Source organism: Aegilops tauschii, chromosome 3 (genome assembly GCF_002575655.3).
Source record: "Aegilops tauschii subsp. strangulata cultivar AL8/78 chromosome 3, Aet v6.0, whole genome shotgun sequence".
NCBI classification, from domain to species: domain Eukaryota; kingdom Viridiplantae; phylum Streptophyta; class Magnoliopsida; order Poales; family Poaceae; genus Aegilops; species Aegilops tauschii.
The window spans coordinates 175,548,471-175,565,697 of record NC_053037.3 but is presented as its reverse complement, the minus strand read 5'-3'; the positions used below and the strand labels follow the sequence as shown (position 1 = coordinate 175,565,697).

The 17,227-nt window shown below is 44.5% G+C and overlaps 2 protein-coding genes across 10 annotated transcripts; one reads left to right on the top strand and one right to left on the bottom strand.

Annotated features, from left to right (window-relative positions):
* Nucleotides 1-1,123: 1,123 nt before the first annotated feature.
* LOC109739312 (uncharacterized) lies at nt 1,124-17,055 on the bottom strand. 9 transcript variants are annotated; one of them, XM_040403742.3, is made up of 19 exons: nt 16,697-17,055; nt 16,308-16,401; nt 15,578-15,681; nt 15,453-15,491; nt 15,274-15,336; nt 14,119-14,196; nt 11,198-11,263; nt 11,033-11,075; nt 10,200-10,248; nt 8,595-8,688; nt 8,470-8,522; nt 6,265-6,349; nt 5,775-5,877; nt 5,607-5,699; nt 4,809-4,875; nt 4,583-4,649; nt 4,432-4,485; nt 4,003-4,170; nt 1,124-1,392 (listed from the first exon to the last, which is right to left on the bottom strand). In XM_040403742.3, the coding sequence occupies exons 2-18, from the start codon at nt 16,369-16,371 to the stop codon at nt 4,036-4,038; spliced, it is 1,257 nt and encodes a 418-aa protein (XP_040259676.1). In that variant the 5' UTR covers nt 16,372-16,401; nt 16,697-17,055; the 3' UTR covers nt 1,124-1,392; nt 4,003-4,035. The 9 variants fall into 9 exon arrangements, with proteins under 9 accessions (XP_040259676.1, XP_020153985.1, XP_020153986.1 ...); XM_020298396.3 differs by lacking the exon at nt 1,124-1,392 and adding an exon at nt 1,635-2,100; XM_020298397.3 differs by lacking the exon at nt 1,124-1,392 and adding an exon at nt 1,635-2,100 and having other exon boundaries at nt 4,007-4,170.
* Nucleotides 1,833-3,984, top strand: LOC109739314 (peroxidase 9). Its single transcript, XM_020298400.4, has 4 exons — nt 1,833-2,113; nt 2,310-2,501; nt 2,700-2,865; nt 3,283-3,984. The coding sequence occupies exons 1-4, from the start codon at nt 1,841-1,843 to the stop codon at nt 3,702-3,704; spliced, it is 1,053 nt and encodes a 350-aa protein (XP_020153989.3). The 5' UTR covers nt 1,833-1,840; the 3' UTR covers nt 3,705-3,984.
* Nucleotides 17,056-17,227: the final 172 nt, after the last annotated feature.

Sequence of the window (17,227 nt, the reverse complement as noted above, 5' to 3'; positions counted from 1 at the left end):
TTGGCTGGAGCATGAATTCAATCAGTAGAGATGGTTGTGAACTCTTATTCGACAGCATGTGTGTCTTATTTATTTTTCTTCAGTTTTAGACGATATAAGAGTCAAATCCAATGGTCTAGAAAAAATCAATATTGCTCGACATGGGTGAAATTAAAAATAGCAAAAAGAAAAATGGCAAAAGGATGTTTGCATCAGAATGTGATATTGATAATTGCTACTATGATATACCCTTTGGATGTTCATGGTGCAGTGGTCGTGGCCAGGGAAGCAGAGACTCCTCTCTATCATGTAAAAAAAAAAGTTATTTCTCGGGAGGGCCGTTTTGGCTCTTGGATGCATACGATTCCTAATGAACAGTAAATTCAAAATAAGTAGTAAATAAAATAAAAAATTCTGAATTTTTTCGTAGATGTTTTTGTTAGTGTAACAAGTGTGCTTGCCAATTTTCATGCGAAACGGGATGACGGTGCTTCGTCAGTGAAAAAAAACAAAAATAAGTGTAACAATTAGAGGTAACATTTGTCGTTTGACTTGTTTTTTTTTACACAGATCAAAATACTTAAGCTTTCCTCCTAAAATTTTGCAGGTAGGGTGTGACAATGATCACATCTATTTCTTTTCAAAAAAAATTGGACATTTGAAAAGAAACATTTTTGATGGGCAGGAGCATATGCTCTCAAGAGCCGAATTGGATTTCCGGTTATTTCTCTTCCTATTGTAGAGTGATGATTGAGCTAGAGAGTAGAGAGGTGGCCTGGCCAGTTTGTCCAGTGACGATAACAAAGTAAGCAATTAAGATAAACTAGGTGGAGCAGATCATCACTCTACAACTCTCTACTTTGTGATCGAAATTGCTGTGCATACGATGAACAGTGCGTACGATTTTCGTACGACATGATCTCGCTCGTCCTACTGATCGAACGGCTGCTGACCACTGTCGTACGTACATAGTACGAAATTAGTCGTACGTGTAGCAGTTCTCGTTTGTGATTTCTTGCACTTAACTCTCCCAAGAAGCTGCGCCATCGGAAGCAGGCAGGGCAGAGCTCACGCCGGCCAGTGTAACCAGAATTTCCGGCGCGCCCTTTAATGCCGGACAGTCAGACACGGCTTGTTTCTTCTACAGTTCTACTAGTAGTACTAACCCCCACATGTCGTGGTATCAGCACGTCAATGCAAGTCCAGGCCTTACCTAACCTCAATTCCTAGCCTCGTCCTGGCTGAGGTGACATGCACGCACATGATAACATTAACAATTTACTACGTGCTCCTTTGGCATATATTGCCATGCAATTCAATGGAGGTCTCCTCAAAATTACTTGATGCCCTTTTCCTTCCGCTTGTCCCATCGACCAAGGATCATTTGGAGTAGGTGCAGCCGATACCATCATTCTGCATTCATTATAACTGGTATGATTAAGATAAACTAGGTGGAGCAGATGCGTTACACTTTCCGTTCCCAACAAAGCAAAACCTCTAATGAATGCTGCCCATGCACAAACCATATCCATATACTAAAAGAAACAATTGCCGTCGCTCTCCATTTGGAACCAGACCAATCATAGGAGAAAGTAGGCAATGGTTTTCCTCGCAAAAAAAAAAAAAAGTAGGCAATGGTTTAGAACACGAGATAGTGGAAAATGATCAGGGAACTAAAACAAAAGCTCTCTCTAGATCAGGTACACCTGAAGCACATACATGGTTCCTAATCTTACCACATGCAGGTGGAGTGGATGGAACGATGCATGCGGTCCAACTTGAATCACATTAGTACGTACTAGTTCTATAAAATGGAAGCAGTGTGCAAGAACCAAATCACAGCAGCATTGCATCAAAGCTAATGGGTTCATCATCCAAGAGATGCCTTGGCGCAATCCTCATTGCATCTTTCTACTTCTCAGCCTCCCTTGCCTTCTTCCCTGCTCACCATGAGGGTGAGGGTGCCCATCCAACTGGACACAGTCCAAAGCCAAGCCTTTCTCCACATTTCTACAGGTCCACATGCCCGCAAGCTGATGAGATTGTAGTCTCCGTCCTGAAGAAGGCGATCACCAAGGAACCGCGCATCGCCGCGTCCCTTCTCAGGCTCCTTTTCCACGACTGCTTTGTTCAGGTAATTATTACTATTAAGCACGGCTCAAATGCACATCAACTAGTAAACAACATTCCTACAACCACAGTGTTCACCATAAGTTTAAATTGTGCATTTCCTTGATAACCGGGAACACCATGATTTCAGCTGCTACTACAACCACTCATGGTTAGTTCAGCTATTATAGATAAAGAAAAATATTTTCGGCAAATTTCAGGGTTGCGATGCATCAGTTCTGCTTGATGACAGCAAGGCAGTGGCAAGCGAGAAAAACGCTCTTCCCAACAAGAATTCTATTAGAGGATTTGAAGTCATAGATGAGATTAAAGCGGCACTAGAAGAAGCATGCCCACACACAGTCTCTTGTGCTGATACTATTGCCCTAGCTGCCAGAGGTTCAACAGTATTGGTAAGTATCTGGTTTTTCCATGTTATATAAACATGTGCTCGTTTTATAAAGAAATAATATAAACCTTTGCTAGACTGCTTCTGTAGTGGGGGAAAACTACATTACGTTATCGTATTTAAGAGGAATAGAAGACTGAAAACTACTGATGTTCTCAATTAAATATGTTGTCATGTTGTTAAGACATATTTGATATGACAGAGTGGTGGGCCATACTGGGAACTCCCACTGGGAAGGAGGGATTCAAAGACAGCATATATGAAGCTAGCAAATAAGAACCTGCCTCCACCCAATGCAACACTACATCGTCTTGTAAAATTCTTCGGAAGGCAAGGACTGGATAAAACGGACCTTGTAGCACTATCAGGTATATCACCTTTTCAATGTTCGAAGTAGTACACATTTGAGGTAAAGTCGTAAAACAAAAGGGTTTGTTAGGGGAGTCAAATAGCCTAGAAATGGCACGGTTGTACACTGGCTTCCTGTCATAAACTTAAGCTTGAGATAACAGTAAGAAAAAACATGCAGTGGATAAACAAAAGAGCATAAAGTTGTAAGTAATGTATCTGCTGGAAAGAGATGACTGGGACAACATAAAAGTAATAAAAGGCTTTAGATCATAATAATCATATTAGGTGTTCCAGTTAGATCACCATTGCAGGCCTTGAAACCAGCAGTGCAATTTCAAATTTAACACCACGAAAATAGTTGATACCGCTGGCCAAGTATCAGGTCAGCATGTTCTCCTATCAATGACACCTTCCATCTTGCTGCATTCCAACAGGTAGCCACACCATTGGAATGGCCAGATGTGTTAGTTTCAAACAACGGCTCTACAATCAGCATAGAGATAACAAACCGGACATGACACTGGAGAAAAGGTTCTATCACAAACTGGCATCAGTCTGCCCATGCACCGGAGGTGATAACAACATCAGCCCGCTAGACTTTGCCAGCCCTCCGAAATTCGACAACAGCTATTACAAGTTGATAGTGGAGGGAAGAGGTCTTCTTAATTCAGATCAGGTTTTGTGGACCGGAAAAGACCCAGAAATAGCACACCTGGTCAAAAGTTACGCAGAAAATGAGTCCTTGTTCTTTGAACACTACATGAACTCGATAATCAAGATGGGGAACACAAATCCCCTCTTGGGTTCTGACGGAGAAATCCGTATGAACTGCCGCAGGGTTAATCATGTTCGCTAGTCAACAAGTTCCATGGGTTCCTTTGCTTGTGATTTCCACGGTTTGTCATTTAAATGTCATCCTGCTAATGTTTGGTGACATAGTTTGAAATGTGGCCTCAGATTGATTTTTCATTCAGAAATGTAATTTTATTCCTTTCAATGAAAGATATCTCGTCTTCTTTTGCTCTGAAACATTTGGTTTATTTCGATGGAAGATGCAAAGACGAAAACTCGGAGAGCTGATTTCAGATGCAGTTACATATATACAAGAAAAAGATATTAATAAAGACCAAGTAAAATGAGTAAAAAGTGCAAACCTACAAGACAAATTCCACAAAACTAAGCATGGCTCATATTCTCCCATATCTTCCATCATTTGTCCTCTGTGCTGCTGGTGTGGTAACAGAAGTGTTCTCCCACGATGCTTGGCTTGAATGATTTCCACTAGGATCACCTGCTCTTAGGTAGCCTCTTGGTCTTCCAACCTGATGAATGATTATTAGGTTACAAAGTACTACTTCTGTTCACAAATATATAAGATATTCTAACTTTTTTGTGAATCGGATGTATATAGACACGTTTTAGCGCGTTTGTTCACTCATTTCAGTCCATATGTAGTCCACATTGAAATATCCAAAACATCTTATATTTGTGAACGGAGGTAGTAGTAGGTAAGTAAACTAGCATGATCGTCAATGATTTGGTCAGGAAATAACGAGGCTCAGAATTCAAATTGAAGTACTTACAGCATCCAGAAAGGCAGACACGGTAGTCATCCCAGGCAGTGCATGTAAACCATCCTGAAATTGGTTCAGAGGTGCCATGTTTTCAAGAGAGCTTCCAACATGGCAATGTCAATAGCCAAACAAAAAGTTTAATGAAGTTCGAAAATAAAACCTGATGCTCCACATGACTTTTGTAGATGAACCCCCCACAACAAAGTAGGCTCGAAAAGACAATGAATCTGCACACAAAGAGCACATAAGTCAGAACTGTAAACACGATGAGGAGCAACACACGGACAAGTAGCAACAACACAGCAATGATGGCAATAATATAAGAGAAAATCACGATAGAATTGACGTTACCATAAATAAAGTTCTAAAGTTCAAGAAACACATACATGCAAGAAATGATTCCAAATGTTGCCCACCCTCTCATAGAATCACTCTCTTTTTCTTGTGTGTAACCTACACAGACAACGGATATTACAAAAAAAACTAGTCTGAAATTTACAGGATCACAAAAACTGACCTAAAATATTATATATCACATGTACAAAAGCAGAACAATGATAAATTATTAAAACAGTAAAACTGCTCTGACATATGAATATTTTTCCTTATATAAGAACACTTGCAGTAGCTATTCATATGTTCTCAATAATACAAATTATCACAAGTATCATTAACATGTCATTCTGTTCTATTATAATCCCAATTTACAAAGTTGCCATTTTACAAGTAAATTAACGAAAACACAGCAACTTTTTGTCACAACCAAAATACATTTGACGTGCAACATTTTTCAACCTCTGAGTCGAGATTGCAACATGTTTATCCATTCCACAAGTTAAATCTTCAGATAATGCTTACGATATATATCTTTTGAATTATTTTCCACAGTATCTAAAATTAAACCTATTGAATCTTTGAAAGTGTGAAGTTATCTCTATTATGGATGCACTTTATCTCTATGGCATAGCCCAAGGGGCATATAAACATTACACAAGACATGGGGTGCAAGGAAGGAAATATAGGCCAATACTAATACTCCTTGACAATCTCAACTGAGATTTGCATAAGACCCATCTTCTGCAATATTTCTAGAACATCAATCAAGATCTAGTGAAGCTCATGTAACAATTTCCAATACATGAAAATCTATATGCACAGCTGGTGATTGTCTGAATAGAACCAACCACATTCTTTGGTAAGCGTGAATTCGATTGGATCGTAGCCCACCACTGGGATTGAAACATTCACCACATATGGATTGCTTCGAATGATTTCACCTACAAAATGTATGAACTCAATTGTTAATAGTAAGTACAAAATGGCATCAGTATGTGGAGACAAAAGTCACTAACATATCCAATTCACATTCAGAACTGTTGGAGACAGGGCAGTAGGCACGGCGCCATTGGCCCCTGATCCTGTAAGCATAACATCAAGCCCTTTCATCGGATTAACCTGTGTAGTGGTAAAAAACAAAAGAAAATTATATGCAGAGTTCAACACATAAGGTATGCAACAGGCATATGGTTAGCACCAACGGTGGCAGCAGTCTCTCAAGACTCGCCTGGTATAGCTACTGGTTTCAACAACAGTGCACTCATTTGTTTGGTTAGCACTAATGATTGCGGGGTAGTTTACTAGTGTTATCTGATATTCTCAGCATCTGGTTTTAACAACAGTTGTACATCCATCGACCAATACCGACAACAAAGTTAAGGGACACCACTTACCCCAAAGAAAAACTAACTATATGTGCAAAATCAAAATAAAATAAGGTAACATAAAGAAAACCATAAGGGCATAGAATGTGTAGTTTTTACAGTCCCAAGTCTTTTTCCTTACCCTGATGGTAGGTTTTCCAACTAGGTCTGCGAGAGAAGACATGGCGCTAAGATATAAAGACACGTGAATCTGCTCACTTGGAAAGCTGCACAGAAAACAGAACTGCAATGATTTATATGTATCCATGTCAAAATTCTTAGATAATGTGGATCAGAACTGCATAGAAAGCTTTTGAATCAGACCATATCAAAATTCTTAGATAATGTGGATCAGAGATAGCTCTGATTGCTAGACTCTACTCAATCCATATTTAATATATTTCAGGCTTCAGTGCTATTAATACACCATCAAGTCTTGACCACATCTAGTAAATATTTCGGCTTTAGGCAGTTGACATGTGGTGACATGTCTTACCGTATATACTCAAGTTGACAGTACAAGTGTGGCTTCAGACTTATTCACTATGATGAAGTAACCAAAGAGATCAACAACAAAACTAAACACAGAAAGGATTCTTGAAAGGTGAGCTAAGTATAAATAACATGTATCATACTGCAATTCCGTAGCGCTTAACTGACTTAGGATCTGTTTGAACCTTGTGGTTCTTCCATCAGGCGGTAGATGGATACCGGTTTCCAAGCAAGAATTCGAAGTTCGTTTGAGGATAACCCATTATGTACAAATATAGTCTTTACCGAAAAAGGCTTTCACCCTGCTTTATATATAAAGCACCGATCCACAAGCATCACGATACAAACTCACGCCACCACCACACACGACACACACACCCAAGGCAAGATACAAGGGTGCCGAGCACCGCCACACCACCCCAACGACTACCAAGCCACTACACATACGCGAGGATGATCCGCTTGGAGCCAACGGAGACCTCCAATCCTCCGAGGAGAGGTGAGACGGAAAACGACAGAACAAGGACTCCAAGATGGTGCCTCCTAGAAGGGAACGACCACTGATAGCCGCCACCATCCGATCCCAAAGATCGAGTTTTCATCCGGAGCAACTCGAAGGAGTAAGGGCACCGCGACTGAGCCTTCATGAAGGATACGGTGTCCACGGACGCCGCCGCCGTCGGCCAATTCAAGATTGGACAAATGATGTACCTCGGCACGCCCGCCCCTCCGACGCATCCTAGCTCCGCCAACCACCAGCGACCACCCACCCGCGTGGCCATGGCCGCTCGCCCGCACCCGAGGCGCAAGTTTCGCCCACGAACGCTGTGCCTCCCGCCGCCAGGGCCGCCGCCCTGCATCCAGACACCCCCAAGACCGACCAAAGTGACCGGCTTTGGGCCAAAGGGCACACCCAGCCGAAGAGACCGCAGCATACAGCCCGCCTCGAACAACGCTGGAGCCGTGGCCCACACACGGTCGGGGAACGGGAGAGGAGGGGGAGCAGACGCATCCGGGCCAGCACACCCTTGTGCCAGCGACGGGTGGCCCGAGCTCGTCGGTGCCTCCCATCCCTCCAGCCTGCCTCCCCACCGGACACCTCATGTGTCGCCCCACCTCGGCGGCGAACGCAGCTCCACGCGAGGCCACCAACGTACACCCGCCCACCGGCAAGAAGAGACCCGAAGGACCGCCGCCAATCGCGAAGGAAGCCCACTGAGGAGCCCAACTGCGCTGCCTGCCGTCGTCCAGCCGCCGTAGCCTCCGGATTCCGGCCGGCCCGCCCACCGGCCAGCCGCTGCTGCGGCGCACCACCACCCGCCTTGGCCATGGCAGGGGCGGAGACCAACAGCCTGCGCCGCCCGGGCCCAGATCTAGCCTCGACCTCGCCAATCCCGGAGAACCAGGCACGCCCTCCACCACCGCGCCGCCCAACGCACCACCGTCGCGCCGCCGCCGTCGACCAGCCCTGGCGCGCCGTCGTGCTGCTCCGCCTGGCGCCTAGCGCAGCACCCAGGCCCGGGTGAGCCGCCCTGCGCCTCGCCACCCGCACGAGAGGAAGAAGAGCACCCCGCCGCCGCCGGCGGCGGCGAGGGAGGGGAGGAGGGAAGGAGGCCGGCGGCTAGGGTTGACCTCCCGTGCGCCCGCGGGGGCGTCGCGGGAGGAGGGGGAGGGGTATAGTGCTTTAGTGCTTGTCTTCTTAAGACTCAAGCTCAAATATAGTCTTTTTCACATGAAAGCAGTTAAACTTCCTAGTTGGCATTTAATAAGGCTTGGATAAACTGAAACTTCAACTATGCTCGAAAAATCCCCTAATCTCATTAAATTGGAAGGATATTTTGATATGATCTCTTACCTAAACCCATGATGAAGTTGTTCGAATCCCAGTTGAGTCAATCCATTGTAAACCTAGAGGAACCAAGCTGAGATGTAACATCAACTTAATCGCTGATTAATACCCAAAGAAAGAACTAGCTTTACCACTTCGGATGACCGGGGGTGGAAGCCCACAGTGAAACCCTTAAAAACTCTTGGGCCTCTTTTAGGACAAGGAATGGCTAGCTCAACAACCGTCCTGGACAAAAAGGGAACATGTTTAGCTGCAACATACACAAGAAAAATAATGCCGTAAGCACACGAAAGCAGGCAACAGATCAGCGAAAATAAGCAGTACAGGCACATTTAAAAGTATATGATGCTCAAAGTTCTGGCTGCTGCAGTTCTATTTGTTTTAGAGAATTTAGAGCCGTATTTTTATAGATCAAACATTTTCATCTCTTTTCCTTGTACCAAACATAAATAGAATTCAGGGAATTAGAATTTTAGCATATATAAAGCTCCCACGGACGAAACACAAAACGGGGATGAGGCAGCATGAATGGAAGAGTGCTGCATGGATTCCACCCCTGCCGTCGCTCAGGACAGGCTTATCCTCGTTGATAATGCTCCAGCGTGGTGGATATAGAAGCAGCCCAACGCTGAGAGAGGCGAAGGCATGGTTATTGGCTAGAGCAGGAACAGTGTCCAGCGGTTATCAAGTGTAGTTGGAAGTCCAATTGTACTACGAGTTAAAAGGCTTTGCCTGGCTCATGGTCAAAGATAGGTTCAACACAAGGGAGTATGGACTTCATGGATAGAAAAATTGGCAGCCCCTCTGTCCCCTCTTCTCCCCTGTACTCCCTATGTCTACTGTCCCATTCTCTTTATACAGTCCCTCCATCTTGTAAATATGTTTTCTTACTTAATACTCCCTTCGTTAACAAATATAAGATGTTTTGGATATTTCAGTATGGACTACATACGGACTGAAATGAGTGAACAAACACACTAAAATGTGTTAATATACATCCGATTTAGAAAAAAGTTAGAACATCTTATATTTGTGAACAGAGGGAGTAATATTTACTGGCAGGGCCTCCCTCACAGTTTTTCAATCAGAAAAAATGCATTGAGACGTAAAGCCTAGCGTTTTCTCGAAAAAGGAAAAAAAGGTGCTGCGTGTGCCGCAAATTTCCGTGTCAAGTGCTGATAGTCATCGTCGTGCAGGAAGGTTAATGTATATGTCTAACCCCGCTATGATGCTACATAACAACAGTGACAGTACCTGTTACTATGAGGCGCCATAATTTAAAAAGACCGTGATTGGCTATTTGAAAGCCAAAACATTTTAGATTCAAAATAGATAACGAACTGGTGGTTTCTGCATTGTTATATATTTTCTGCACCAAAGTTGTTTTCTTCGTACTTTCAGAATATTTACCAGTGTGCATACTAAGAAAATATACCCATTCATCTTTCGCCTGAAATGATCTGCTATGTTCAACTCAAATTTATTCCTCCCATTTGTACAAGGTGCAAGAAATCATCATGAGCATGTTGACTGTGGTCAGCTGATCTACATACTAACAAGGATTGAAAACTAGACTTCATAAGACATTTAACTACAAGTGAACAGCTCTTTTTTGTAGCAAACACACAGAAATTAGGAAAGAAGTTGCAGCTTCTTCACTTTTTGACATCAATAGAAAGAAATCAATGAACTAATTCTTTTAAAAAATACTACAAATAAAAGTCGGTCATGGTTACCTGCACATCCTTTCATCATAGGATACTCTGCAAATGCATCCATGTTCATCTGCAAAACTATCAATGTTAAATTTTTTTCTTCCGCAAAAAGGCATGCACCCAAAAAGAATCAACACATTGGTCAACCAATCATGGTTGATGATTCTGGCAATAAATATTTAAGCAAGGTAGTAATTGTTAGACAGACGAGCAAAATGGCTAAGAACATGTGTTAACATAAAAAAAATGAGCATCAGACTGGTTACATGAAAATCTTGATAATCAAAACGACTTTAGTTATATGATATACAAAATGTTGGCTAAAGCGGGGAAGAGTCTCCTTTAACTGTCTGTTGTTTAGGTGGGAGGTGAGATCTCTCCATGATCTAACAAGGATAGAGCACCAGCGGGGTCCGCTGCACGGACTTGAACGCAGGTGGGCGGGTTAGCCACTGAGCTAGCGCTCAGTTCTCCATAACTTTATTATGATTGCATATAACTACGTATTGGAGACTGGATCAAAGTCTAAAGCAATGCTTCCGTCGAGATGGAAGGGACTGACTATTCGCCACCAAGGTTTCCTAAACATAAAAAGTTTGTGTCCGTAAATGAGGTAAGTGTTAAAAACAACTTGGTACAAGTTTGCAGAAACTCAGATTTAGTTAGCATAACGTGACCAAGAATAGTGATTTATGCCATAAGACATCCCTAAGCGTGCATATAATCAGATAAAAATACATGTGTAACCATGGAGCTTTAACAACAAACCGAATGCTAATTTTACTTTAGCCAGGTTGCAACATATTTGGTGGAAGAGTATTAACAAAAAAATGTAAACAGAAAAGACAGCTGACCTTTGCATACTTTATTTGAGCATCGTCCACACATAATGTTGACCTGAAATATCAAATATGCTCATTGATGTTAATCCAGATATCTAAAATGAAACTACACAAGAAAATAAGAAATTCTAAATATTAGTGAAAACAGCGAAGTATCGCATCGAAGTTAGAGCAAACCTGTGCAGTACGGCCCATCTCTTCAAACGTAGTTTCACATTTCGCTAAATCACCATTGTGAAATCTCTGAAATAATGTGACAGATTAAGGAACGATGAAGGCTGAGAACCTACTATGAGAAAAGATGCTAGAGCAATTATGCAAAGAACGAAGATGCTTTAACAAATATTCTGTTTAGTGATTGCTTATTAAGAAAGCTTGGAAATACTCTGCTGGAAATGTTTGCACTGATAAACCTCACAATGAATTGACAAATCTTATAGTATTTTTGGCCTAGACAGACTACATCCAATTCAAACATCAGCTTGAAGATGAGTTTATACCCTGGACTTCAAGACTCTAGTGTACACCTTTAAATTTGTTACCTTCAATGTAGAAAGTCCGAACTGATGGAAAGGGCTAGGCAATCCATATATACACTTCGACACCCCCTCTCACGTGTGACGAGAGGCCTATACATGGACACAGAAACAGCAACACCGAAGCTCGCTCCCCGAGTCGCTCCCGCGGGCGACTCCGGGAGCCATCCCTAGCGCCACCCCCTCCCCCGCCGCCGCCGGTGGCGTCGCCGGCCAAAGGCCGTGCGACGTAGGCGGCGGCGGGGCGCCTTCTTCCCACGCCTGGAGTCCTGCGTCGCGGGGCGCGGTCCTCCTCAGCGGCGGCGGCGGTCATCGGCTCTCCCTCGTGCTCGGCTCCTTCCCCTCGTCGTCCTGGCGTCCCAGCGGTGCCTCCCGCCCTCCCCCCATGGCGGATCCGGGGTGGGTGCGGGGATCTTGCTGGCGTCAGATCTAGGTGCCTCTGCCCAGATCCGGGAGGTGGCGGCGGCGGATGCCCTTGGGGGTGGCCGACGGCCAGGTTCAGGTGGTGGCGTGGCGGCTGGCAGCTTGGCTGCTCCGTGTGGGGGGCGAGGTGCTGGCCGGCTCTGGCCAGGGCGCGGCGGCGCGTGTGTGGTGGAGGTGGTGGCGCAGGTGTGGTGGTGCATGTGGCGGCGCAGGTGGTGCGACCGGTGCGCTGGCCGATCTAGTGGCTGCGTGCCCGGCGGACTCAACGCTTGGAGTCCGGCGGGCGGCGCGGGATGGGCAGTGGCCTGGTGTGGCTGCTGCTCCGGCCGTGGAGGGATCCACGATAGCTTGGCATGTCGGCTACGGCGGCGGCTGACATGTTTCGGCGTCGGTTCGTGCGTTGGCGGCGTGCGGCGGCCTTCGATTCATCTCCCCGTCGCCCACGCACCACTTCCGTCGAAGGACTGGGCTTTTCTCAGCTGTGGTACATCGCCCGTCTCGCGCCCGGCAGCAGGACCGCGCCCGTTTCGCGCCCGGCAGCAGGACCGCGCCTGTCTCGCGCCCGGCTGCAGGACCGCGCCTGTCTCGCGCCCGGCAGCAGGACCGCGCCCGTCTCGCGCCCGGCGGTAGGACCGCGCTAGTCTCGCTCCCGGCAGCAGGACGGGCCGATGGCGGCCAGTTGGGGGCAGCTCAGGGGTGCGAAAGGCGGGGCCTTTCCACCCGTCTCTATAGGTGGCGTGGCGCTGGGTTACTGGTGAGGTGGCGTCGAGGTCTTGGATGCCGGGGTGGCGGCCCTGGTGGTGGTGTCGCGGTGCTCATGGGCAAAGCCCGTGCCTTGGTGCTGCCTAATGACCATGGTCGTGTGGGCGGCATGGTCGCCGGGGTGTGGCGTTCGGTGGCGGTGAGTATGGGCTGGGGTGAAAACCTGTCCTATCTTCGGACGGACCGGCGGCAGCGAAGCTCGCTCCCTTCTTGAAGGCGTCGTCGCGGCCATCATTGCCCGTCATGTTGCTCTAGGGGAAACTCTGACTCTCGGGTCGGGCGGTGGCGGCGCTCCGGTGTCGTATCCTTCCTGAAGGCACCGCCTTGGAGCCCACGGTTCGTCATATGCGGCGTCATCTCTTCGCGGTGGCGTGTTCACGGTCGAGGACCCGGCTGCTCTTGTAGTGCCTGGGGTGGTGTTGCTGCGCTCAGCGCTTATGTATCTTGCCTTGGGTGTGTGCGTGTGTTGTGGTGGCGTGCGTTTGTACCGGGTTGTTGTTGGTCGATGCTTTATATATAAAGCGGGGCGAGAGCCTTTTTCGGTATACATGGACACATAGGGGGAAACAACAATTTTTGGATAAAAATTGCGAAAGCCAGAACTTGAACGCATGACCTTAGACCCTGATACCATGTTAAGCTTCGTGCACTAGGCAACGCAACCAAAAGTTGAACTGATGGAAAGGGCTAGGCAATCCACATATACACTTCAACAGAAAGGAACACCAACTCGACAAATAACTGGTGGGAAACTTGAGACTGTAAATCATCACTCCTTATGACCTTTTAAGTTCCATTCAAGATACTGAAACCAGGTAACCAGTACCTTGCTCACCTTATAGTGATTATACAATGTAATCGACCTTATACACGGTTTTTCCAGTAACCTAGGAGAGTACCTAGTACTGTTAGTCTGTTACACGGCCTAGTAGACATAGTTTTAATAAATTAGTGTTTTTGTGCTTTCTTCCCCTTAACTCAATACACTACTTAAATGTTTTGATTAAGTTTGCAAGTGTACTCTGATGCGTAACTTCCATGCACCCTTTCCTTCTATCCATATGTTAGCATGACAATAGAAAAGTGGACAATGCAACCTACGTAAGAGGCTTCTAACCGTGTGGGATGAACCATTGGTATATTATAACGTTATTAGCTTATTATCCATAGTACGATATACAGCATATATGTTACACGAGATACCTATTGAAAGTTAGACATCACCGGCTATTGGCCAATACCTCCCATCTACTCCTGCTCATTCTAGGAAAATCACAGAACTTTGAAGATGTAAACCCGTCTTGAACTATGTGGCAATGACACATCAAAGGCACTGTTTTATCGCATACAAAGTTAATATAATTATGGAAGTGTTACCTGGATGTAGTCAACCAGCTTTGAACCAGTCTCAAAAGAGCGATGATTTGTAAAGCGGCCAAAATCAATGAAACCACCCTGGGAGAGAAGAATTATTGAGATTGACCAAGACAAAAGCATTAGATAATCGTTAGATATGTATATACTATTTGTGTAATACCCCGTTGCATAGGGGGTTTCCTGCATATTTGCCACCTGTATGTCGATATATATTGTCCTATTTGCCTCATTTAATAAAATTTATCTTTATCGCAACATGGTATATATTAATATAATCAAATATAAAAATCAAACTGTCTACATTGAAATTGAACAAGAATTTTCACATATAATAAGCATGCTAAACGAGAGAGCACAGATGAGCAGATAAATGATGACTGACATAGTTGAACCTGAAAGATGAAGATGTTGGAAATAAGAGGGTACGTGTTGAACTGCTGCTCACCTACATAAGCTTATGCTTCTACCTATATTATATTTCTATATTTTTGCATACATGTGGGTACATACATATACAATTATATGAAGCTAATTTCTTTCTCTATGAAAGTGTGGTTCACTATAAATAATTGTTAAAACGTACTAAATGAAGCACCTATTTGGGAATTTCAATGGATCACATGCCCAACATACTGCAGTGTATCTTCTCTACACCCTAGAAACGCATATTATGTTGTTGGCACCTTAGAACATAGGTATAACTGCCGTGCCTGCACACTGGTGTGCGAATGTTTATAGAATCAAAACGATGGTGGTAATCATTTTATGCCTTGCCTATGTAAGTGCGAAGACTCCTGACACACTGAAACATCACTGGGCAGTTTATAGCATTTTGTGCTAGTAAGTGATTGCTAGATTTATCGTGTGTTTAAATGGAGTCGTTGAATTGAATAAGGCAGTTTCGCCATGTAAGGAACTCCCCATCCCCACCCCGTTTGAATATTTTCCATCTCAGAATATTTTCAATTTCATTAATGGCAATGTATGTCGATGCTGCATTCAGAGAGGTTGTACAATGAAACGAGCATGCAAGCAGAATGTCATGCTACTCCATCACCTTTTAATTAAGAACTGGAATATTTGACCATGGCGAACTTTAAACAAGATGAAGGAAACACTATAGATCATTGATACAAAAAATGACATACTACATACCGCCTGAGACCTTCTCTGCACATCTTTGCATAACTGGACAACCAAGTCAGAAGTTACTGAGCCCTGATAATGATAACACAGTGTTAGTGTAACTGGATACACTTCCGGTGAAACGGGATACATGGAAATAGACTATATGTTTTTTCAGAATAACTTGTAATGAACATATGATAAATTACCTCCTCATTGTATTCAAAATTCTTCCCGGCCAGGTGTGTCTAGCAACAGCTGAGGAGATAATGACATGAAAGAACCTGCTGTAATTTCTAAGTAGGCGTAATGAGTAGTGGGATTATAAGGATACGAAGTCAACAAGGTGGCTATCACTGTCGAATGTATAACAATGAGAACTTGGAACAGCAACAATAGCAGTGGCTGGCACATGGATGTACGCAGCCGCCAACAGCACTGCAGAGAGTAATGGAAATTTTAAGGATATGCTTAATAGGGGATACCTAGTATGGAAATTCAAATGAATTTAAAAGCATAACTGTGTTGATTTATCATGCTGAATACACGAGTATAGTATAACTAAGAACCATATTTCTGTGGCAGTATGAATGTGGAAAGAAGAGAGCAGAGGATCCTGGCAGTTAACAATTACAGTATCAAACTAACATACACTGCTATAAATTATCAAATAAGAATTGGCACATGATATAGTAACAGAACCCACTATAAGAAATAATAGCCATGTGCAACTTGGTAAGTTTGTTCATCACTAAATGGGTGGACAACTGATCCAAGAAAGCTTTTCATTGCATAGTAGTTGCTCGGAACAGCAGATGCAATGTATTAACTCAAGAAATACTGGGTTTTTTTTTCCCAGATGCACAGGATGACAAAAGCTGTGAATATCCATCCATATTTGTTTGGCCGCCAACTGACCTCATGCTTTACGCCAAATCAAAGTAGTACCTCTTATCTAGTATAACCATGAAATGGTCTTATAATAAAATCCTAAAGATGGTATTCTGATGATCAAAACACAGAGCAGGGGAGTGCTTCTAGAAGCACAAGGCTTAGAAAATCACCTATGATGAACGGGCAAAAAGCATCGAGGGGGCAGGAAGCGAAGATGCTCCGTTTGACCAACATGCTTATTCAGGTCTCAACAGCAGCACTGCCCTGTCAGAAAATGATGCATGACAAGGCACTGTCAGTAACTAGAATTCTATATTTAACCAGATGTACAGTCGCAACAAAGGCAAAGGGATTTGGGCAGGCAACATATAAAGTTCCCCTGATACTATTCCTCTATGCGGGGGCAAGGAATGGACATGGTGGTGCCGCCGCTAAACCCCAATCTTTTTTTGGGGGGAAACAGGCTTCTACTTACTACAGTAGAACAATCCAAGCAATTCCGCTGGCATCTGGGTGCTATCCTTTATCCAAGCAAGGCGGGTTAGGGCATTTTCCTTACCAATAATGCAAGGGGAAGAGATGAGGCACCGGCTGAAGCTGAATGTATCCCCTCCAGCCCTCTCCACTCCAGATGCGAGCGAGCGAAAGCCTTGGAGGTGCCGCGGCAGCCGGTGGACGTGGCTGCCCCAGCTTCTCCAACGGCGGGGCGGGGCGGGGCGGGGAAGAAAGCGAGGTCGGCGGCGCTGCTATCTGTCTTCTCCGCAGAGGGGGAACCGAGGAGCGTGGAGTGGAGTGGTGAGTGTAAATCCAATCGTGTAACGCCAGTAGCTTCTTCTTCTTTTTTTTTCTTTTTTTTTTTTTTTGAGAATCACGCCCGTAGCTGGAGAAAAGCAAAATCTGGCTGAAAGAACTATGCTCAAGACGACCGCTCAGCCAATGCTCGCAATAGCATGGGCCGGACTGGGCAGCAAACAGATGGCGTTGAATGCGACGTTAAGCATTTTAGATTGTTTTTTGAATTTTGCACAAGTAGAGCCAATTTTTTTCTTTTGGAATAAGGTAGTACATAGAAGCCGCTCTCTTACAATTT